The following is a 23,180-nucleotide window of genomic DNA, read 5'->3' on the forward strand; positions in this document are numbered from 1 at the left end:
CAAAGCCATAGGGGTATTTGTACAGGGGGCGGGGCCACCGAGCCGCTCCACACTTCAGTGCCAATTGGTTGCCAGGACAACCAGACCCACCTCTTACGTCAACCGGTAAAATTGCTATTCTGAAATCTGTTTGCTCGCCTGCCCTTCTTGATTGCACGCATAGGTAACTTTGAAGTTTTTGCCCTGCAGGTGTTTAATAAGCTTTTGTCAGCTGCGAGTGAAAAATGCAGGGGGAGACAGGGGCTAAAAGCGGTCTGAACCGGCCTGAAAGCCTCCAGAGTGGGGTCTGCAAAAAAAAGTAAAAAAAAATTTAAGAAGCAAAAAAAACAAACAAACAGCTAGTTGTGCTTCTATCTATCTATCTATCTATCTATCTATCTATCTATCTATCTATCTATCTATCTATCTATCTATCTATCTATCTATCTATCGCTGATTAATCCAGCTATGCAACGTGCATTATTTCTAATCTATAACATTACATAATGGAATATGCAGAGCTCCATATAAAATCAGACATTTTACCAGCCACAAAGAAACTTTTGTCAGCTACATGACAGCACCATCTGTTGGCAAAAGTAGAAAACTGAAGCGAGGCTCCATATTTTCCTTTTCCTCAGTGCTTGACTGATTACGCTCCATGCTTTCAAGCAGCTTTAAAGCAGATCCCACCAGTATATCTATATTATTATTAAACAAAGAATGCAGCCAAAATATCTTAACTACACATCAGAAAAAGAAGCAATCTTCATGTCGGAATTGCAGCACAGCTCTGCAAATGGCACTGCTTTTCTTCATGTTGTGTAGTGACAGTCAAACGGAGAACAGTGGATTGCTAAGCAGGCAGGCAGAGCAGCGATCCGAAGGCCTCCGCTGTCACGCATTGACTTCCTGAATGTAAGAGTTCCAGATGTGCTTTTGGCATTTCCTGTCTAACATTCTCCAAGAACACACTCAGCCTCTCCTTACTGGGCTTGCTACATCTTTCCAAGACACCGATCCAACACCCACTCAGTGCACATTTAGAAAAAAACACAGACATTTGTATATGTAACGTAAAGAGTGATCTTTAAAAATGAACATGGAAATGCACATGCACTGATTAACGGTGTGATATATTTTAAACTGGCCTCAAGTTTCTGTCAGATCAGTGGGAAAGTTGAACCTCGTGCACAATCAGGTCAGGAAACCGCACAACTTTGAGGTTTATTTTGGCCACAGCAGTTCAGCCATCGGTGTTCCCTCATGTTCTCTGCTGGGCTCTGACATCAGAGACCAAACAGGAAGCCTTACGCAGGGATGACACCAAAGTTCAAGTTTAGAGAAAGGGTCAAAAAAGTCCCTGGGTTGGAGTCTCCATCACAGCAGCAAGCCAACAAGCAAACCGTCTCTGTCTTCTGACTCATCATATCCTTTGACATTATTGTAAAAAGAGAAGCTGAATAGTTTAGTGTGCGATTGTTTACAAAATGAGTAACTCTGTGGGTGTGCAATATTGCAGGATTAGGCTAATTGCATAATCTGTTATGTCAGATTCAGCAGTGCTGCTGCACCACCAAGCTGACCCGAACTATTAATGCTTCTTTGGTTTCATGAATGCCTCCAAAAACTTCTAAAAACTTTAGTGCTGCTGTAATGTTGCATAATTTATTAGAGCCGAAGGTTTAAACTGAACAAAGGAAATAAGTGGGCACAAAAATGTGTTTTTCTTTGAGTTAAAAAAAAACAACAACCCTCAAAGCCCATTCTGTAAGCTTAGCTTAGAGACCTGTGCACACATGACCTGCATCTTTAGCTGCTTGATGAATTGGTCTTACCATTTATTCAGTTAACTTAAAATATAACACAATTTTTAAGGACAGCATTATCAGCAGTCTATCAGATGGCCTGCCCCTTTAGCCTAAATTACTTTAATACAGGATCAAAATTTGCCTTGGAAATTTGTGCATTCTCCCCAGGCGATAAATAGACTAATGCTTTTGATATTCCACTTTAACTTTTCTGTAATATCTTCACCCACTTTTCATTAACCTTATGAAATATTGGAACCTTTATGGCATGATTTGGTTTTGTATTTTTGCAGTTTCCAGCCTTTGCATTTCAGTGCATAGCCTGTCATGTAGTAAGTGCCACTATAAGATTAGTGGATTACAGTAAGGGTCTCAACAGCTGTTGGATGGATTATTATGAAATTGTATACACACATTTGTGCCCTCATCAGAATCACTTTGGCAATCCTTCAACTTCTCATCCTTTTCTTTTCCAATCAGATTTGATCGGCTTCAGCTTTATATAGTGTGTGGAACTAGTCTGCAATTTTGGGCATCCAAACTACGATGGTGAATATGGAAAACAATGTGTCTACATCTATCAGCATGCTATCACAGTGATTCACGGAGTTAACAGTGCCATTGGTCTGACTGTAACACATTTTTATTAAAACATCAGAAATATAAAGTCATGTGTACGTGAATACCAAGTCATGGACAAAACATTAAGAACCCCTGTTTTATGGAATACACTGATTTGCAGACAGTACATTCTACATGCAGGACTAGAAAATTGAGTGAAACCTGTACAGATATGGCCAAGCTGTTTAGAAATCCTGCACCGCACAGTGTAACTGTAGTCTGTCTGTGGTTGACGGACATTTGCAGACACCGGTGTTATCCATAGATCTCATTTTCCACCCATCCAGTCTGACTGCGGCAGCGCCGGCTTTGAGCTCTGCAGGGCTCGTAAATGTCATTGGTGACAAAGCCGCTCTCATTGTCCACACACGACACATTCTCATAATCGTTGCACAGGGAGTCATGGGACGGAGAACCGGAGTACTTTGTCATGATTTCTGCTGCTATCCTGCTGTCCAGAGCAGTGTGAGGCAGTTTGGTAATGTCACTGTAGGCATAAGGTCCTTGCACAGGGCAAGATGAAGCTGTTGCTAGCACCCACTGTTTTGATCTGCTGGGATAGCTTTCTGTTTCTGTCTTCCTCCTAAATATGAAGGAGGGCCAAAGTTAAAATCAACAGGACATACTCATATAATCAAATGCATTAAAAAAAATAAATTGTTATAGCTGTCTGTTTTACCTCTTAGCATGCTGTTTGTAGCAAAAGAAACCAACAGCTGCAAACAACAGCAACAGTAGCGCAGGGATAGTCGGATAAAGGATGTAGGAAATGTCGAGGGTGTTGCCAGAGAAAGATACTGTGAACAAAAGAACTTTGCTTGTGACACAGTGGTTTTTCATAGCTTCCCAAAACATACCTTAGAGTATCAAGAATATTTTCTTTCCTTTCTTACCAGAGGATTCAGGTAGTGCTATTTTTATCCTTTCATTACTTTCTGTGGTTGACAGTATGCTTGGAATCAAAGATGGAACTAGAGAAACCAGAAAACAAAATCAACAGGTGCGTGTGAAAGATATTTTAAATGATTCGATTACTCCATGATATATATATATATATATCTATATCTATATATCTATATCTATATATATATATATCACATAATGTATGATTTCACTAAACTCACCCATAGATAGACTATTACAGCTGACGCATATGACGCATATGTTCTACTGCAGAGGACAGTTGCATTTTAATTTCTAGAAAATTTAGCAGTTAAAAAAATAGAGTTCTCCAAAGAATCTTCGTGTTTTATCTTTATATGGTTGGTGGCTGGATCCTTGGCTGCTCCAGTCTGCATACCAAATATGCTTAGGCACGATGCTGAACCTCAGGTTGCTCTCCAATGCATTTATCGGAGTAATGTGTGTGAAATTTAGCTAGAAAGGATTTATGAGTAGAAAAAAAGTGCTTTTATGAATATGTTTGCATGGGTGAATGACGCATGTAGTACGGTATGTAGCCCATTTACCATGTTTCTCGCAGAAAAGGTGTTTAAAAGAGGTCACAAGCATGTATAAATTTTCTTTAGCCTTTTATGTATTTATGAAGACTGTAGTAATACCCAAAAGAATGAGGCTGCAGATATAAGCAATGAGAAGGGTGGCTGAGCTCTCCCTTAAAGTAATGGTGAAGAGCTTGGTTATTCAAAATGGATTTGGAGTAGAGCTGCTGCTCCTCCACATTGAAAGGAGCCAGTCGAAGTGGTTCAGGCATCTGATTAGGATGCTTCCTGCAGGTGTTGGGTGTCTCAAAGGACAATAAACAAAATGTAATCGAACATACAGAATATTATGTATAATATAAAAATTTTCATGCGATCACATTACATGGAATACATGGTTGTTTTCAGAATGCACAGTACACAGCAGACGTTGTATCACGTTCTAATATTAGCATTTCTAAGCTGACAAGTACCTGCATATGCTGTGTTTCTGTCCTCAGTAAATACTGGTACTTTTTCTGCAGAACGGGGAAATAAAATAGTGTTATTCAGAGGAAGAAAGCAATACATGGGTGAGACTACTAAAGGTTGCTTTATGGAAAGAAATGAGTCATTTTTTCCCCTCTTTTCATGTAATCAGCTATATTTTAATGTCGGTTGTAAGAAAACATACCATTAAAACTCTTTCTGTTTAGTTTTAGCTGCTGGCAGCAGTGGATACATTGTAGCAGCGATCCCTAGACAATAAAATTCTAGTTTTGTAGATTTAGGAACTAAAAAAACAACCAAGAGTACCAAAGTTTAACATTTTCCAGCACTCTTAAGCCAGCTAGATCACTGGTATGTGTGAGGTATACCAGCTCACCTTCTGCGTATTTGCAGACAAAGTTGTTCTTGGAGCTGCAGTTGTCATCATTCCACTGGAACAGGAAACGACCCTCAAGTGTTTCAGAGGGCTGGTGATACAAAACTACGCACATTTCCTTACCACACGATGGCTCATCCCAGTGCCAGTTCCTGCAACAAATAAGATGCATAAGTTTAGACTATATATTAATTTTCTTTCATTCTTTCGCTTGACTGCTGACAGAGACAGATGACTATTCTTACTCACCCCTATGGGCAATTTACAATCACCAATTACCTAACACAAACCTCATTAAACTGCACGTGTTTGGTCTGCGAGAGAAACCTATGGTACCTCAAGAGAATGGACTCAGATATAACGAGAGCGTGCAAGCTCCACTGGTGGATGCTGGATTCAAACACAGGACCCACTTACTGTGTGGCAGCAATGCTAACCACCACACCACCGTGCTGTCCTGAGCTCAAACAGTGTGTCATTTATTTCTATCTTAATCCCAAATTCTTGCAAAGGACATTAGACATTCCTTCACTCCCACACAAACATCACCTAATCCAATATTTTTTCTGAGTCATCATTGAATACAGCCTTTTTCCACTTCCATCTGCAGCACACTGTCTCGGGGGCCACTCTTACTGTTTTCACAGATGCAGCTTAAACATTTACACAGATGAAAAATATATTTTAAAACAAAGAGGAAAAACCTGAACTTAGCCTTGCTTCCATCCAGCCAGTAATACTGTGAGGGGCAACCTGGGCTTGACGTCCCGACGCTGTAACGTTGCGGGTTGCGACGGAGCCCGATCCAGAAGTCGCCATCTCTATTGGTCAGCTTTTGTATGTACCTCTCTATCAGTTGCTGCTCACTTTCCGTCTCGATGCTTAGCAGCTCGCCTCCGTCCAACCTGCAGGCCTGTCTGGCATCCTCAAAGGTCAGCCTTCGCCTGCTGTCGTGGATGTAGGACGCCTTGTAACACGGACGCTGTGTCCCGCTCCGGCATATTCTTTGCCCTGGACGCCAACCGGGAGCATTGAGGATAAAACAAGATGATAAATGCAGGGTTTTTGTTTTCTGAACCCTTCCTGTGGTATCTGTGTGGCAGGAAGATTTTAAGCTGCTTACAGTGTCACAGACAAAAAATAGGAACCAGAATGTTTGGGTTGCATTGCCAAATTCTTTCCACTGCAATGTGGGCAGAGTCAACCAGATGGTACTAATATTTATACCTTTACTTTCAAGGGCTTAAAAAAGGGTTTTTTTTTCTACATCAGTCTCACTCCAGTAAAAATAATTTTACTCTCATTTTTTCACATTTCAAAATTTGCTGTCTCAACCCTCTGTATGTCCAGACTCAGTTTTAATCACTGTTTTTCTGACTTCCACATCCATCAAACTAAGTGTGTCAGGCTGGTACATGATATTTTGTCATGGGAGAGAGCAGGGCAACCATATCAAAGCAGTCATCAGAATAATGTTTTTCTAGGTTTTCTAGATTTTTAATTAGTTTATGCGCACTTTATCCTATTGCATCTGATGAAAAGAATGAAGAAATATGAGACCATGACAGGCTAAAAAACCTCCCTTGTTTCCATTTTCTTATACTAAAATGCACAATTGAATTTGTTGTGTTCTGATTGCCTATACATTCCCAAGAACAATCGAAAACACGTGGCTGTGTTTCGCTGCAGTGCAAGGTTGTTGAAGTTTGCTAAAATTAAACTAATGAATAAACAATTTTAGTAAAACTGAAGTAAAACTAAGAACCAAACTCAAAAAAAGGGTAAAATCTGAATTAAATGACATTGTGTGCTGATAAATCTAACTAAAATAAAAACATACAGAACTTGTCTTCAGCAGAATCTGCAAGTTAAATCAAGCTCAGCAAAGTCATTGCTATTTTATAACTATCATTAATTAATAGTAGTTATGCAATGAATTAATTAGTCAGATTTAATCAAGTTTCTTCATGGTGCAAACATCCTTTGAGACTGGGTCATGTGCAACTTCTGACTTTCTCAAAAGTCACATCAAGATTTTGAGTGATACATCATATGCACTAACCAGAACCTTCATTAGGCACTACAGTCATTAAAGGATGGACATGGTCACCAACAGTTAGGTAGACTGTGGCATTTAAACAACACTGAGTTGGTACAAAGAGACCCAGAGTGAGTCAAGAAAATGTCCCCCACACCTTTACACCAGCACCACAAGCCTGACCCACTGATACAAGGCAGAATGGATCCTTTCCTGCTGTTTACACCAAATCCTGACCATGCAAACCAATTGTCACAGCACAAATCAAGACTCATCAGACCAGGCGATGTTTTTATAATCTTGCAAACCCCATGCAAACTTCAGCTTCCATTGCTTTTCTTAGGCAGCAGTGGCACCTGGTGTGGTCTTTTGCTGCTGCCCATCATCTTCAAGGCTTTGATATACTGTGTGTTCAGCTATGCTCTTCTGCATATCTTGCTTGTAAGGAGTTGGTATTTGAGTTACTGTTGTTTTCCTATCAAATCAAAGCAGTCTGGCTAGTCTCCTTTGATCACTGGCATTATTTAACCAGGAAATCCCTTGAGATTAATATCTCTTTCAAGGGAAACATGACCAAGATCTCAACGTCTGCCCAGACCAGAAGTAAGCCAAACAACGCCAGAGTGACTGAGAGAAGTGCAAAAAGTGTTGCAACTGTCCCAGTCTCTTCAGCTTTTCACAATCAATTGATCCTAGTTAGCTACTTGCTGCACGTCGCTTACGCTAGCCTGGGAGAGACAAGGGATCAAACCATGGGCTAGAAATGCCTTCAGACTGGCTCGCAGCGGAGACTGTGAGGGGAAAAACTACAATACTGCATACGGATTTACATTATGTTGGCGTAGTTATGGCTATTGTTGTGATTAGGCCTATAGTTAGCAGCATTATTGTATCCTTTTAGTCCTACTGATGCGCTATAGTACAGTTAAAGGTGTTAAAGTTTAATTCTTCCTCATATTAAATGAGTTCGCCCACCTAATCGCATGCTGCTGTGCTGTGAGTTTGACTGCTGTCTGTTTATGATTATAGCACACACACACACACACACACACACACACACACACACACACACACACACACACACACCGAGGACAAGTTTTCCAGCGGTTCTGGTTTAAGCCCGTTAACTTAAACATTAACAACAACAACACAAATACAACTCATGGTCTTGTCATTCAGATATTATCGAAACTTTCTCGGCGAAAAACAAAACAAAAACAACAAAACTCGTACAACTCGGAAATAAAACTACTATAAGTTTTTTTAAGGGAGTTTTCCCCACTTCGAAGGAAATTCTTACCATTAAGTTTAGAAGTGGAGCCAGGCTGGAACAAAACGGCGATAACAGTGCCAAACAGCTTCATAAAATCCATCTCTACATGTTCACCTAGTGTGCTGGAATCGTAAATAAGGTGTAAACTAGGGAGTTGGGATATGAGCTTGAGCTTCAGACCTCCGTGGTAAACACAGTGATGACACAGAGGGAGCAGCAGAATAGTCTATTCAGCCTAAAAGTGGGTCGTCTTGCTGAAGGCGTGCATATGCCGTCTGCTGTAGCGGAAAAAAGAAAAAAAAAAAAACAGGAGGGAGAGACAGAGGCCGATTTTTGAAAAAAAAAAAAAGAAAAGAAAAAGAAAAAAGTACATATGTCGCAACAAAAAATAGAGTTTGTGTTCTTTTTAGCTGGAATCACTGAGGTATAAGTCCGCGCAGTTCTTAATCAACAATGCAGAGTCCCATTTCATATATACTGATGCCATGATAGGATGAATAGAGTTCTTTGTGCATATCATGCGCGTTGCATTAAAACTGTTAATGAGCATCTTTCATTCTTCCTGGCTGAGTGCCATGTCCAGGGAAAAACAGCTCAGAGGAGGAAAAAACAGGTTTACTTCAAAATGTTGTGTTGCTCGTTAAAAGTAGAATTCAATTTTTCATTGTGTCTTTCTGATAAACAAGTTGATCTGATATTATGCTGCTTTTTGTATTTTATTTATTTAAAAACATACTGATCACAACTAAAAGAAATGCGTCAGTAAGTAATACGTTTAGAGGAAAATGATTTAGACCACACTGTGAAAACAACATTTAAAGAGAGGTAAACAGTAAGGACACGAAGTAAGATTATTACAGAGTAAAAGATAAAGTGGAATTGGGTGGAAGAGAGCGAGGGATTGGCCATAAAACAGGAAAACAGGCAGTGGAGGAAGAGGAAAGTATTTTTTTTAGACCCGCACTTCCTGTTCATTGCTTTGGTCTGGTTTCCTTAATTTTCAGAGTAGAAATGACTGAGGTTAGACTGTCTGGATCAGTCATGAGTTATAAAATGGAAATAAATCAAATTTCAACGTCAGCTCCACCAGATATTTTTCTTTCTGGCCAAATTATTTCATCACTATTCTAAATGAATGTGAAGTCAGTAGTCATTTCCAGGGTGGGGGTCTTTCTCTGATCAAGAGGAACTAAATGGACTGAATTATATGCACTGGCCTTTGCAGCCATAAAACCAACTGAAGACTGCATACATAGTCACCCATCTGTTTGCTATCTTCACTTGTCAGTGTGCAATCAGATCACAAGACAAGTGCCCAATCTGCACCTGCATCAGGTGAGTCCTTGCATCAAGAAGCATATCTGGACATGCTTTTTGATGTTTTCTTAAGAATATTTTGATAATGCCCCCCATTTTGTCTTATTTTAATTTCACAAGTATTTGTTAACGTTAACATATGACGCACAATGTACCTGCTTCCCAACACAAAATCCTCTAAATTGCACCTCTAAAGTCCCACGTTTGGTAAATATTTCAGGTAAATTCCATCATAACTTTTTAGATAATTGTACATAAAAAAACTGCACATTTCAACCTAAGTCGTAGTAACATAATGGCATATTTCCACTACAGTTCTCTTATTGGAAACATATACAAACACACATAAAGAAAACAGTTTATCTGTATGGATGGATGGATGGGAAAAATATAGGAAAAATAGAAAGACCCTCTTCTTAGGACTTCAAGACTAATTTCCAGAGTGTATCCATCAAAGGCTTGTACTTGCTTGCACTGTAATGCTGATGAGTTAAGATTATTTTGGTGGAGATATACTGAAAGACATAAAGACATAAAGACACTCACATAGACTCACAACACAGATGTTGGCTTCAGCCTGTGGTCTTGCATGTCCTCTAATAACAGCTATCAACACATGACCTTGGAAGTGGAGTAAAAATACCATTCTGTGGAGAGCTGAGAGAGGACAGATAATCATAGGTTAGTAAGGCATGTGGTCTGCTACCTGGGATCAAGCAGTCTCGCTGGCTGTCTCTTTGTTGGTGACACAGCTGTGTCGGTCATGTGGGTATCTCTAGAGAGACTGAGCCTCTGGACTGATTTCCTCTCCTTCATTTTGGTCTTTTGCTGCCTGTGCAGTAAATTTGATTATTGGCTGGTGAAGGCAAACGTTTGTCATGTGATGAAGAGCTGTGACTGTGTGTTATAAACCCTGCCACTGTTGAGCCTCTCCTCACATCATCATTGAGTTTATTATCGGGCAACAGGCTCAAATCTTATTTGCTCAGCACAGGAATGCAACGTGGATAACTTCATGTGAGGACTCAAATGCTAGACTGTAAACCAGAATTGTTATTTTGCAAGCAACCCCTTCAGGATTATTGCAGAGACACTGGCAGATTCATCTTTTAAGTTTGGAAACGTGAAAATAATATAGGAGGGACTATTTTAGTAGCAAAGCTGCATAAAATACAACTTACAACTACAACACCTCAAGCTCAGGATCCACCTTAAATCCATCATCATGTTAGGCGATACTAAGCCTATTTCAAAGTGCCAATTATATCCATACAATAAAATAAATAGACCTATGGATTTCACTGCTTTGCACAGCTCGTAATAAGCAAGACAAATATAATAAATCCACTAATGTAAACTTCATTAAAAAAAATTGTACCTGAATTTTTCACGTATCGCTTTATTGGATATTTATTCAAACTTTCTGAGTGACTCTGCTGGAGTGGAAGTTGTGTCACTTGGTTTGAACTCTTCAGCTCTGGCAAATCACGAGTTGTAACCCAGACCCAACAACAACAAAGCATTTGAACTCTGTCTAATTTTGCCCAGCAGATGACACCAAACCACACAGAAGTAAGGTTAAGCAGCCACTCCCATTCATGGTTTAAACTGTTTAAGTGTCCAGAAAGTAATGACTCACATCAACTCAGGTATTCAGCTTTTTTTCTTTACTTTGGATACCAAACTTAAAATAGAAAATATTATCCTTACTTACCAACTACACTCATTTTTTTCTGACAACTATTTACTTTTAAGCCTGTAAACTAACACAGTCATGTTTTAATCTTTACTTATGGAAATATTTCAAAAGTAAGACCTATTTTAATATTTAACCTCCTAAGACCCAAACTCTTCCATGACATGCATTTTTAATTTCTCTTTGATATTTGGGATGATTGGGACCTGATGAATGTAAAAACAAAGAATTACCAGATTTTTATTTTTTTTTTTACCTGATTTTTGTTTGTAAGAAAAATGAGAGCCACATATGAGGATATTCATTTAAAATTTCGATAGAACAGTGGCAGTATAATGTCCTCGTAAGGGGATATCAGGCCCTTGTAGAGCAAGATTTAGTATTTTGGTCTAAATAACCCAAAATGTGATGTCCACATATGTGGACGCAGGGTCCTAGAAGGTTAAAGACACAGACTATTTTACATGCTTTTGTCTCTTAACATCTAGATTACTACAATGACTGTTTTACTTCCTAACCTACTGAATGACTGCAGACTATACAGAACTCAGGTGCCATGATTTGAACTTGAGCAAAGTGATGGGATCACATCAGAATGCATTGGAATCGATTTTAAGATTGTACTGATTATTTTTGCAGCACCACTTCTTACCTTGACTGAAAACTAAGTCTTTAATTTGAATGGTCTTTTTTATCGCATACTTGCGTTTCATTTACCTGATCTCGTAGAGCAGTTTGTGATCTGAAAAAGGTCCATATTTATTATTATTTATGAAAAAAGATTTATTTATGTAAATAATTATATTTTCTTGTACGCTACAAAAAAGTAACACATTACAGAAAAGTTAAAGAAAACTTTTACATTTATTTGGTAGAACTGGATTTAATGCTGCATTAACATGTGGTTAAACTTGAGAGTTGTGGGTTTCTAGTAACAAACCATCAGCCATTCCTGAAATCACATATTTGTTGCAGATGATTTTTTTTTATGTAGAACAAATGCTTTTACTTTTGTTTACTTTAAGTACAGTTTAATAACATCAGCTATTTGCTTTTTTTATTTATATATATCTATATCTATATATATATCTCTCTATATCTATCTATATATATATCTATACTATATATATATATATATATATATATATGTTATACTATATAGTATATTCACTCTAGAATATCGATAGTGGGATCACTGCTTTGGTAGTTTTACTCATCCTTCTTCTTCTGCCACTTGATGTGAGTAACCAACACAATATCTGTTGCCATCAAAAGCAACTGAAACCCATTCAGGATTTGTTTTACAGTGTAAGATGATTACAGCATTATGTCATAGGAGCAATTATCTGTGTATTTATTACAAGTTGTCAAAATAAATAAAAAATGAACCCTCTCCAACAACGAAGCATTACAAATGTTATTAAACATACAAGTTTCTCAGTTTCTTGTCCAAGTGATATTCTATATTCCCACCCAGAGGGGTTATCTGTAACACTGGGGATTTTCTCTGCAGTACATGTCTGCAGAGTACAGTACCAATTTCTCACAAGCTTCCCAGCGTATCTTCTTTCCTCCAAATCTAAATCCTTGCCTTCTCTTGTGCCCTGGTTTTATACTTTTCTAGTGATATGTCAGTAACCATTATAGTTCTTGTTGAAAGGAGCCATTAAAGCTGCACACAAATCCTTGTTGGAGCTCACTGTCATGATAATCCTGTGTGGTCTGTGAAACATACCCTGCTAAAGATGGTGACACTACAGTTGATTTCAGCCCCTGTTCTGGGAGCAATGATGCATCAGGCAAGTTCATTTCACAGTAAAATTCACATATTTTAAAGTAGTAGTGCTTCTGTTAAGCTTATTAAATGAAATGGGTTTGATACCTAATCTTAGTCTTTATAAAGATAAACATTAAGTATTAAGATAAACTATTAAATATTAAGATTAAGCCACACATGTCCAGTGTTTGAGACATTGGTGGCTAAAGCTGACCCATTAACCTCTGGACATGTGACCATCATGTTCTCTGTTTTCTGTATATTATTATAGGGGCTTTACCTTGCAATATAAAATGTGCTGAGGCAACTGTTGTTGTAATTTGGTGCTATATAAATAAAACGGATTTGAACTGAATCATTCTACTTGCATAATTCACTGATTTCATTTCATTTATTTATTTATTTATTTATTTCACAACAATTTAAATAAATCAACCACACTTTCTATCAAAAAGCACTACAACCATGTGTGCAGTCAAGGTCATTGCAGGAAAAAAATATAACAATACAAGGACTAAGGAGTGGAAGAATGCCCTGTGAATTTTTTCTAAACAAGTTTCCTCTGAGGTAAAAATCAGGACAGAGTGACACTGGATAGAGTGACAAATGTTTTCTTTCACCTTGGGCTCTTTAGCAGAACACTAAGCTAATTTTCTTCTATATTACTAGTGAACAATGGGTGTTCTCAGTAGAGTTGTAACAGTTATGGCCTATAGGTATCTAGTCTATAGGCAATGCAGTTCTATCAAGATTGAAATAAGTCTGACATGCAAGGGGAACTAACAGCAAGTTCTTAATAGGCTGTTGTGGCAAGATCACCTCTCAAGCATTCATTGTGCATAATTCTCAAGAGATAAAGCCACTCTTGAAGCATGTATGTTTAGTCTTTTTGTTTTTTTTTGCTTTTGCTTTTGAAATCTGATTCTTGAATTATTTGCAAGTCGATGGAGGATCTCAGTTATTAAATTTATGCATTGGCCTGGGTTCTGCTTTGTAAAATGCATTTGCTCTGCATGTGTTTCAGGCATTTTTTTATTAGAAACATTAGCTGCAATATGATAATGAAAAACCTGCAGGTCTTCAGTAATGTTGCCTGATTTTTGTAAGAAGTTATAGTGAAAAATTAAGTAAGGGAGAAAAGTGTCCGTGGCTCACTTTGTCTGAAGTCAGTTGAAAAGTTCAACAACCAAATATGCACACTGCATCAAGGTTTAAACCTCACTTGCCTCATTGCAGGAAGGTGCGACAGCCGACAGCTATATTTAACTTCTGCTCTTTGATAATGATTTCTGATGGAAGAAACCCGAAACAACAGTTGCAGCTAACCTGCGGGAGCTGTGTCACACAAGTCCCAGTACACAAAGATAGGGGAAAGTGTGTGTGTGTGTGTGTGTGTGTAGGGGTCTAAAATTAGACAAAGGGAGGGCTACTGAGTCACGCAACTGTGGTATGTATCCTGAATACTATATAAGCCATATATCTCAAATACTGTGACAAGCACCTGCTCAGGTATCACCAAGGTAAGACCCTCTTCTGGTTGTTGCATAGGTCTCTTCCTAAAATAAAGAATTATATGCAGTACTGTGAAAAAGGATTCAGTCAATTGTCATTTTTTAAAAATACAGTAATGTGGAAATGGGAAATGGGTGCAATGATACATCTATTGTTAAGTAGTCTTCAAGAATAGTTCTTCAGGCTTCTTGAAGCTCAAAGCTTTTCTTTGGATGGTGGTTGCCTTTTGGTCAGCTCCATGTCAAGATGCCACTGATTTTCAGTCCAGTTCTTGTGTAAATTGGCAAACATCCTTTTCTCCCCATTTCCTTCCTTGAGAATGGTTTCTTGACAGCCAGAATTCGACTGAGACCATTTCTGATGAGGCTTCAGTGAACAGTAGATGAATGCGCTAAAGGGCCAGATGCATCTCTCAGGTCCCATGTCAGGTCATTGCTGTATTTATCCAATTTCTTAAGGACATTATTTTCAGATTTTGTTCATGTGCTGTAGATAGTTTTTTAGGCCTACCACTTCTTCTTTTGTCCTCCTGTGATTTTTTAAGGACTGCATACTGTGATATACCAGGCATGATACAATTTAAAATTGGCTCTCTGATAGGTTATCTACTATTATCATAGGTCAGTGAAATTAAAAGAAACCCCCCCCCCCCAGAAAACTGCTCAAGACCACTTAAAAAGAAATTACAAAAGCGTCTGGCTTCTCTAAAGAAATGAAGTGTGGCTCCGGACCTTTCCACATGATTGTAGACCTTATTATAAACATTGGAATCATCTAGTAGAAAAACAGCAACTTATTTACACATTTTTCACATAAAATAATAAAAATAACTGTTGCTACTGTTGTTTTACTCCTTTTACAGGAACTGCCATTATGGCTCTTTACCGTTGTCTCCCCCTGCTGGTGATGCTTTTGCAGCCTGTTCGGTGCCTCTATAACTGCTCCTCTGAATATCAAAGGACCCCAGGTACTTTTTGTGTGACTTTCAACAAATAAAATATCAGTGCTATTAAGAAAACAAAAATAATGCTCTTTTTAAAACTTTTTGACCAATTTTGGTAGATATTTATTTAGCTGTACAAGATTTAGGCTTTAAACATGGCAGCCACTAAATCATAATCATTTAACCTTTTAATTAAAAAAAAAAAATCACATTATTAATATATAAAATTAAACAACTATTTAACTCCCAGGGTTTTTAAAATTTCTTTCTTGCGCAGAAAACTCAGACCTAATGGTTCAATGTGGCACCAGCATGATTACCCTGGACATCAACCTATGCACAGTTCAGTGGGCTGGCTTCAATGCCACAGAGCTAGCACTGAATGGGCAGTACAGTAATACAGCATGCCAGGGCTCTGTGGACACCAGTGTGAACCCTCCGGTCGTCCATTTCCGGCTTCCTGTCAACCAGAGTCAGGATAACTCCTGTCGCCAGTCTCTGCAGGTTATTGGATATTGGAGAATGGAGAGATTGGCAAAAAATGACACATATCTGGAAAATGGAGCTGCCAGATGTTAGATATCTGGCTGCGTTTTGGGAAACTGTTTAGCAGCATATATGAACCACAATCGTATCTCTTTCTATCTTTCTTAGATTGTAGATGAAATGCCAGACCCTTCAGGTCCCTTCAGCAGCTTCTCGAGTATCCAGGCAGTTATTGTTACAGGATACATTAACACACCTAGATCTGACCAGGGGCTCATCAGCTACTCCACAGATCTCTATTACCACTTCTCCTGCCGATATCCACTGCAATACCTTTTGAACAATACACAGATTACAGCGTGGGGAACCAGATATACTTACTCCAGAGATGTGTTTCTTATTGCGCATTTATACAGCAAATCTAAAAGTTACCATATCTTTCTCTGTCTTTTTTTGCATGTTTTCAATTCTTTTTCTAGCTCCTCAGTCTCTGTGGCAACCAGCAACAATAATGGGACCTTCATCGATTCACTCAAAATGAGTGTTTTTAACGTAGGTATAAATTATCAGTCAGCTATGAGGACACAAATCAGATGTGTTTCTAATGACTTGGTTTACTCTGACACTCTTTTTCTAGGACTCTAACTATAACTATCCGTTAGTGGTGCCTCCAACAGGACTTGAGCTGCGAACCAAGTTATATGTGGAGGTCAAGGCTGATAATCTGACACAAAAGTAAGTAAATGCCTTTCGGATGCTCATAACGAACTCATCAGACTTCATTCCTGTTGATTCAGTATTGTCTTTTTTTTTAGTTTCAATTTACTCTTGGATCGTTGTTTTGCTACTCCAACTCCTTACAATATGCCACAGAGCGTGCAGTATGACTTCTTCACTGGGTAAGAAAGCGCACACTAGCACAGTGTAACTGTACATTAAGATATTTTCATGTCTCTAATAAAAAAACAAAACACTTTCCACCAGCTGCGATATAGCTAACAGGACGACTGTGACGAGCAATGGCGTCTCCACGGTTGCCCGGTTTAACTTTGAGGCCTTCCGCTTTGTTCAGCACCATGACCAGGCAAAGTCCAGCATCTATGTGCACTGCATGCTGAGACTCTGTGAGCCTAGCAAATGTCAACAAATTCAGGTAATGTCAAGTAAGTTGAAAAGTCAAGAATGAGCGCATTCTTTGAAACAGCAGATAAAGTCATGGTAGAGAAAAGATACCACAGACAATATTTAATAATATATAATATATATTACTTAATGGTTTTATAGAACTTGGCAGGAAAGAGATTGTTATTTCCACCAGCAACACTTTGTGGTTCACAGTTGGGCCACTAAATCCCTGGGGCTGTATGCTCATCCCTATCTTAACATGTATATTATAAATCCATAGTTTCCACATGTTTTGTGTTAAATATTTTCAGAATTGTGCTAATAACAGAAGAAAAAGGTCTTTGGTTCCTTTTGGTAAAGAAAGCAGCGAATCAACTACCATTTCAGTCGGACCTCTTTACATGGCTAAAGGTTTGAAACATATTTTTATTCTTTTCTTGCGATTTTCCAAGAATACTTAAGTTATAAAGTTTCTCACTTTCCATTTTTCTTTTACTTTATTAAAGACTCTCCCAATGCAGAAGACAGTGAGTATACTTTAGTTAGACTCATAAATACATCTTAATATTGTTTCATAATTCAAAAAGCAAACTTAATTCATCTCTTCTTGTGTGCATCAGGTAATACCGTGACTTCAGGCAGCGATGGCCATAACATGACAGGCCTGACTGTGCGCCTGCTGTCCTGCTGGGTCTTGGTGGCTGGTTTGTTCTGAAGCTGTTTAATTGCACTGGACTGACAGATCAACCAGCCAATTCTCTTTGCATTGTCACCTTGTACAATGCTGAAGCTGCATAATGCTGTAGATTGTGAGGTAAAATCTGATAATGTTGTAGTTTTCATCCTATTAAATATAATTTTGTATCCATACTTAGTTGTCAGTTGTGAAGGGAAAGTCAAACTTGAACTGTAAAGCAATTAAAAAACAAGCAATTCTGATATTTTATGGCAATAGAAATAAATTTTGATTATACTTGTCTACAAGATGTTTTTTCTGTAAGATGTCTTCTATAGAATCTCAACTGCTTATAAGCAAATAAAGTATATGCTTTAAATAAACACAAACAAACGAAGAAACTCAGAGACTCTGTGACTGACATGCAATAATTAATTGACAGAAAGAAAGGGTCATTTGTACAGTGTCATGAATACCTTTACTCTCAAGAGACAGCGATATATATATACATATATATACATATATATACATATTGACAATTCCTCACCGGGTCACATACAGAATGAGACAAATGCATCAAATTCACACTTTCAGACATATTTACAACATACTCACTGTGCTGCTACAATGGCAACAAACAAACAAATAAATGAAAAGGAATACAGATTTCTGTAGTCACTGCATTGACTGCATAATGTCCTGAATCAGAGCTGAGAGCTTAACTGAGAAGTCCTCCCGCAAAGAGCCACTTTGGAGTGAAAATGAAGAAGAAGTCACGCTGGAGGCTCTTGGGACCCCAAGCTCCTTTTCCAGCCCTGTAAACAGCCTTGCCATTCGAGCTTGAAGCACTTGGACCTCCACGGATGCATTTTGGCAGAACTGCTCTATGCTACCTCTCACTTCTGCTGTATGAGGTTGTGCAGATTGTAGCACTGCAGAAAGCTGTACTTTCAGGGCCTCCACCCTGTTCTGTGCCTCCTCTTTAAGTGAACTCACTTCCTGTCCCAACTTGGAGCTCATTTCCAGCCATACATTTGATGTGCTTGGCTCTTCTTCACGAACACTAGTCTGTTTCAGATGTTCAATCACTCCACTTGCTTTGGTATAAAAGTCACTGATGGTGTTAGCAAACTTAAAACTGCTGTGCTCCAGGGATTGGCTGATTAACTCGAAGGCTTCCTGATACAGAGACGGACTGGCCTCCTCCTGAGCCTCAGCTGTTTCTAAAGCCTGTAGATAGAGACCCAGCTGGCTGCACAGATCTTGGCTGTTGCTACTAAGAGAGCCTTGGAGCTGCTGAGTCAGGGGAGTTAAGCGTTCTCTCATGCTGGCCAGGCGGGAACTGAGATGCGCCGAAGATGGGGACAGCCTCTCTCGCAGCTCCACCAGCTCTTGACGCAGACGGATGCGCAGGCGCTCGGACTCCATGGCGAGCTTGCGCTGCATTTCCTCTGCCACAGGGTTGACATCATGTTCTTGGTTGTAAAGTGCACTGCTGTCTATGCTGCTCTTGTAAACCTTTCTGCAGAAATCAAGAAAGAAGAACTGAATTATAACGTGTGAAGACAGGTTATATGCTACAAAATAGTAATAAGCAAGTATTTATATTTGCATATGTCTTTAGACACTGAAGATATGGTCGTTCATGAAGACAACTTACTGCAAATCTTTTGTGAGGTCTGCCTTGTCATGAGCTTGGTTGGTCTTTCCATCAGACCACGTTGGCTCTCTGCTGTCACTGTGTAGTGGGTATCCTATAGTTTAAAAAAAAAGCATAAATCTACATAAATAAAGAATCACATGGCAAAATGAAGAAAAAGGAGGAAAGGAGGAGATAAACATACCTGAAGTTGTCAGGAAGGACACAGCAAAGATTACAACTTTTAAATGCATGTTCATCTTTCTGTAGAAGGACAGATGATAGAAAAATATTAGAATTTTACCCTCAAAACATATAACTATAAGAACTTTTCAATATATTCTTCTTCCAGTACAAAAATAAGCACATTATGCATGTAAGTATGTCTTTACCTGAGTATCAGGGGTGTGTGGACTGACTGCTCATCTCATCTGACTTATAAAGTCCTTGTTATCAGAGCAGCTGCCCCAACTCTGCTTATGTCAACAGTCAACACGTGGAGGGTCACACTGATGATAGAATTTTACTACCTTTGGAATTTTGAGTGAAAAAAAGCCTAAAGTAAGTTAGAAACACACCTTGCACGGAAGAAATGGCCTTCACGTCTGCAAATGCTTGAAAGTGTATTACACTTGTAACCCTAATAGCCAGCAAAGCCTAACTCCACTAGTGAAAAGAAAAAATAAAGAGTGACTGTACTGAACTCATTCTCGTTCTCATTTGATTTGATACCACAATAGCTTCTGGTCTCAGACACTCATTTCAATACAGTGTGGGATGCAATTTGCATACTATAGTTGGATTTATAGCAGAAAAATGTAAGTAAGATGTGTATGCTATAGGTTGTGGCTACCTTGTGATTGAGAAGCCATTATTTCAAGTAACACATTGAGCCTGGCCTATTTATGGCAGCGTTTTGTACCTTTGCCCCTTGTACACTGTAATGGGAGATGACTGATAACATTTGGAGCACCTAAAAGCAGCTTTCAAGATTATACTTAAAGAAGTCTGATGTTCATTTTATGAATTACATGAAAACCTTTTCACCCAAGCTAGCTAGTGCTAGTTTCCAGCTGTACCTTAGCGTTTGCATGCAAAGTTTAGACAGGATCTCTTGTTTCAGTCCATCTACCCCCTTTTGTAAAAACATTTTCACTCCTGGCTACAACCCCCAGCAAGAAAAGGGTAATTATCAAAATGCAAAACAAAAGCCTACAAACCCAGTGGGTAAGTTTACACTGCACAAGAGGCAGCTAGCTCAAAGTTCACATTATAATGAACTAGTTCAGATTGCATGACTACATGTTGTTTAATGAAAGGAGAGCACAGGGGTGTGCTGGAGTTTGAGTCTGAGAAGCCACCGACCGCCTAGCACTATTTGGCACGATCTCCCTGTGCTAGCATGGGTTCTCCCAGGTACTCAGGCTTCCTCCCAGAATTCAAATACATGCATGTGATAAACAACCTCTTTTTGTGGCACTTTTTTTAGATTCACTTCACAGGAGGTTGAGCTGCAGATGCCAAAAATGAGAACATGACCAGGATGAGTCTATCACTGACTGACAGACAAAGTTAGAGAGGCAAGGTTGAGATGGTTGGCACAGATGATGTGCAAATGAAGAATAGTGGATAGTTTAGACGAAGAATTTGCTCTTTGCTTAGTACCTCTTTCATTCTTTTGTTCTAAAAGGCCTTAAAATGTCTTTGTCCTTACCTCCATGCTAAAAAGCAAAAAAAAGAAGAAAGTTGGGGAATCTATGCAAGAGGTAAATGTCAGTCTATAGTTCATGGAAAGGTCTCATTCCTCCCAAATGTGGACATTTTACCTTGAATTCTTGCAGGGGTTTGGATTTATTAGGGTGACCCAAACAAGTTTAACAATGTTATTTGCAGACACATGTGAACTTTGGCCTGATTTCTGTCTTTTTACGTCAAAAGCTCATTTTACAAGAACCCAGACTACGTGAATATTTGCACTGAGTAACTTGTTTGACTTGCAGTCAAGGTTATGGCTTTTTATGCATCATTCCCGACGAAAAGTTGTTTGTTGTGTGTTTTGTAGTCTTTAAATTGTGTAACAGTTCAACGAAATGCGTTTTGGACCAGCTCACCAAGCTTTAGTTTATCATGGATTGCTTTGGATGCTTGACAGAGAAGAGTTTACTCATCAGTGTTTGTGCTGCTTGTAAGAACAGAAAAAAACAACTCATGTAAACAGCGCGGAGGTCCTTTTAAACTTTTGAGTTGCTTTTGCTTTTTATATTTTTATGCTGCTGGTAATAAAATCTGTGATATTATTTAGCAGTTCTTTGTTGGCTATGTTTACTGTTTTTTGGTAAGTGAAATGTGCAGGCTTTTCCCACCAGTGACACGCGTATGTGGGTGAAAGTTGAACGCTGCTCGGTTAGATAAATTGCGAGTAGTCATCAGAAGATCATAGTTCATGGCTACCCTAGTGGAATATCTAGGTTATTCGTATGATCTAAAGTCCAGTATCTATTTCACTACAAAAACAGCACAGAGTGAGAAAGACTTTGGTTACTGTACACAACAATGGACCTGCTGGCTCCTCTTTGCACTGAAGAGTTTGAGCATATGTGACTCTTGTCACAGGTATATGGTGAGCTGAGGGCACATGGATGTATAACCACGAGTTTATATTTCTAGAAAATGATGATATTGTTTAACATTACATAAAATTGCATGGAAATAACTCGTCAGATCATTACACTTTATATAACAACAACCTGGATTACTGGTGATCAATGGGCAGTTTAATCAGTTCACAGATAAAAGTGGCATTTGTTGATGCAAATGATCTGTCACTTTTGAGCCACACAGACCTTGACCTTAGTTTCATTCCACTTTCAGCTAATTTGCAGCAGCTATCAGAAAGTAAACACACGGACAACGCAGCATTCGGCAGGTTTGTGAGACTGGTTCATCGGCAGGTGAAGCTAAAGCTTGCACAATGACAGACTCTTGATCTGATCAGTTATCCATACCATACTTGTCATACTATGTGAATTTAAAAGTTGCCTCTGTGAATGGGAATGGTATTTGAGAACTGGTTGCAAGCTAAAAAGATTCTGGAAATAACAGGATTCTGGATTCTCTGTTCCTTTTATTAGTGCTGGTGTGTTTTTCTGACAGTCTCACGTCACAAAACAATGATGTGAAACTCCGAGCAGTGGAGCTTTTGTACAACCCAGATTCTTGGAAGCCTTTATTCTTCTGTGTTTCCACGCTGTTTTTAACTCAGAGATAATGAAGCTGCATTGACCCTGAAAACCCATGTAGACTTACATTTTTTCAGGAATCAATAAGGAAATCAATAAAGAATTTGACCTGTAAGCAGAATCTGCAGTGGCATTTCTATACAAAAATCTTATTGATATCCTCTCTTAGATGAGACGCACCTCGTTCTCAGTAGACTCCTCTAAAGCAAAGCTGCATTGTTGTACCTCAGGAGCCAAATCATTAATCAGTATCATGGTAGCATTGAGAAGAACAAAAGCAGTAATGTGATCAGGCAGCATCAGTCTGTTTTTCTTTGCTGCTTTCCACCAGTGACCAGTCACTCCACTCTTACTGTCACCTTACCTTACTGGCCTTATAAATTTTTCAGCAAGCCATTGAAAGTTATGCAGATTAACTAGCACACTACTTACCTTGCATCTCTGTGGGTTTGCAGCATCTCTAGAAGTACTTTCCAGTCTATGATGAAAACAAGGATCATGGATTAAATTATTCATTTCTTCCTTCCACAGTCTGGAATAGAGTTGGGATTGATGTTCATCTGGTTGTTACTTCAATGGTGGACATATTAACAATGCAGCAAACTTGCAAATGCATGGGGTTAGCTTCTCTGCGGTGGCTGTTTGCTTCTGTGCTGCTAACTGTGACTCGTGGAAACAACTTCAGTGGACATAACCAGGAGAGACCACGCTGTCAGCCAGGTAGGCTGTTTTGAGTGCATA

At 38.9% G+C, this 23,180-nt stretch overlaps 4 protein-coding genes across 5 annotated transcripts in view; 2 read left to right on the forward strand and 2 right to left on the reverse strand.

Annotated features, from left to right (window-relative positions):
* Positions 1-2,415: 2,415 nt before the first annotated feature.
* Positions 2,416-8,465, reverse strand: laynb (layilin b). 2 transcript variants are annotated; one of them, XM_005915821.3, is made up of 7 exons: positions 8,057-8,461; positions 5,423-5,729; positions 4,719-4,870; positions 4,327-4,371; positions 3,305-3,382; positions 3,091-3,208; positions 2,416-2,994 (listed from the first exon to the last, which is right to left on the reverse strand). In XM_005915821.3, the coding sequence occupies exons 1-7, from the start codon at positions 8,127-8,129 to the stop codon at positions 2,667-2,669; spliced, it is 1,101 nt and encodes a 366-aa protein (XP_005915883.1). In that variant the 5' UTR covers positions 8,130-8,461; the 3' UTR covers positions 2,416-2,666. The 2 variants fall into 2 exon arrangements, with proteins under 2 accessions (XP_005915883.1, XP_042074018.1); XM_042218084.1 differs by lacking the exon at positions 4,327-4,371 and having other exon boundaries at positions 8,057-8,465.
* Positions 8,466-15,198: 6,733 nt separating this feature from the next.
* LOC102291492 (zona pellucida-like domain-containing protein 1) lies at positions 15,199-17,512 on the forward strand. Its single transcript, XM_042218086.1, has 8 exons — positions 15,199-15,298; positions 15,552-15,778; positions 15,929-16,119; positions 16,240-16,312; positions 16,398-16,495; positions 16,576-16,659; positions 16,745-16,913; positions 17,197-17,512. Exons 1-8 carry the CDS (start codon positions 15,205-15,207, stop codon positions 17,344-17,346), a joined length of 1,086 nt encoding a protein of 361 aa, XP_042074020.1. The 5' UTR covers positions 15,199-15,204; the 3' UTR covers positions 17,347-17,512.
* Positions 17,486-19,640, reverse strand: zgc:162608 (uncharacterized protein LOC100037332 homolog). The gene is made up of 4 exons (XM_005915822.3): positions 19,593-19,640; positions 19,406-19,464; positions 19,222-19,315; positions 17,486-19,083 (listed from the first exon to the last, which is right to left on the reverse strand). Exons 2-4 carry the CDS (start codon positions 19,458-19,460, stop codon positions 18,237-18,239), a joined length of 996 nt encoding a protein of 331 aa, XP_005915884.1. The 5' UTR covers positions 19,461-19,464; positions 19,593-19,640; the 3' UTR covers positions 17,486-18,236.
* Positions 19,641-20,109: 469 nt separating this feature from the next.
* The window catches only part of si:dkey-103g5.4, a 37,633-nt gene continuing 34,562 nt past the window's right edge, over positions 20,110-23,180 (forward strand). The window contains exon 1 of the mRNA XM_005915823.3: positions 20,110-23,159. Within this exon, the coding sequence (XP_005915885.2) occupies positions 23,015-23,159 (145 nt within the window). The 5' untranslated portion in view covers positions 20,110-23,014. The remainder of the gene's footprint in view (positions 23,160-23,180) is intronic.

Source organism: Haplochromis burtoni, unplaced genomic scaffold, assembly GCF_018398535.1.
Source record: "Haplochromis burtoni strain Fernald_Lab_line unplaced genomic scaffold, NCSU_Asbu1 Contig_15, whole genome shotgun sequence".
NCBI classification, from domain to species: Eukaryota; Metazoa; Chordata; class Actinopteri; order Cichliformes; family Cichlidae; genus Haplochromis; species Haplochromis burtoni.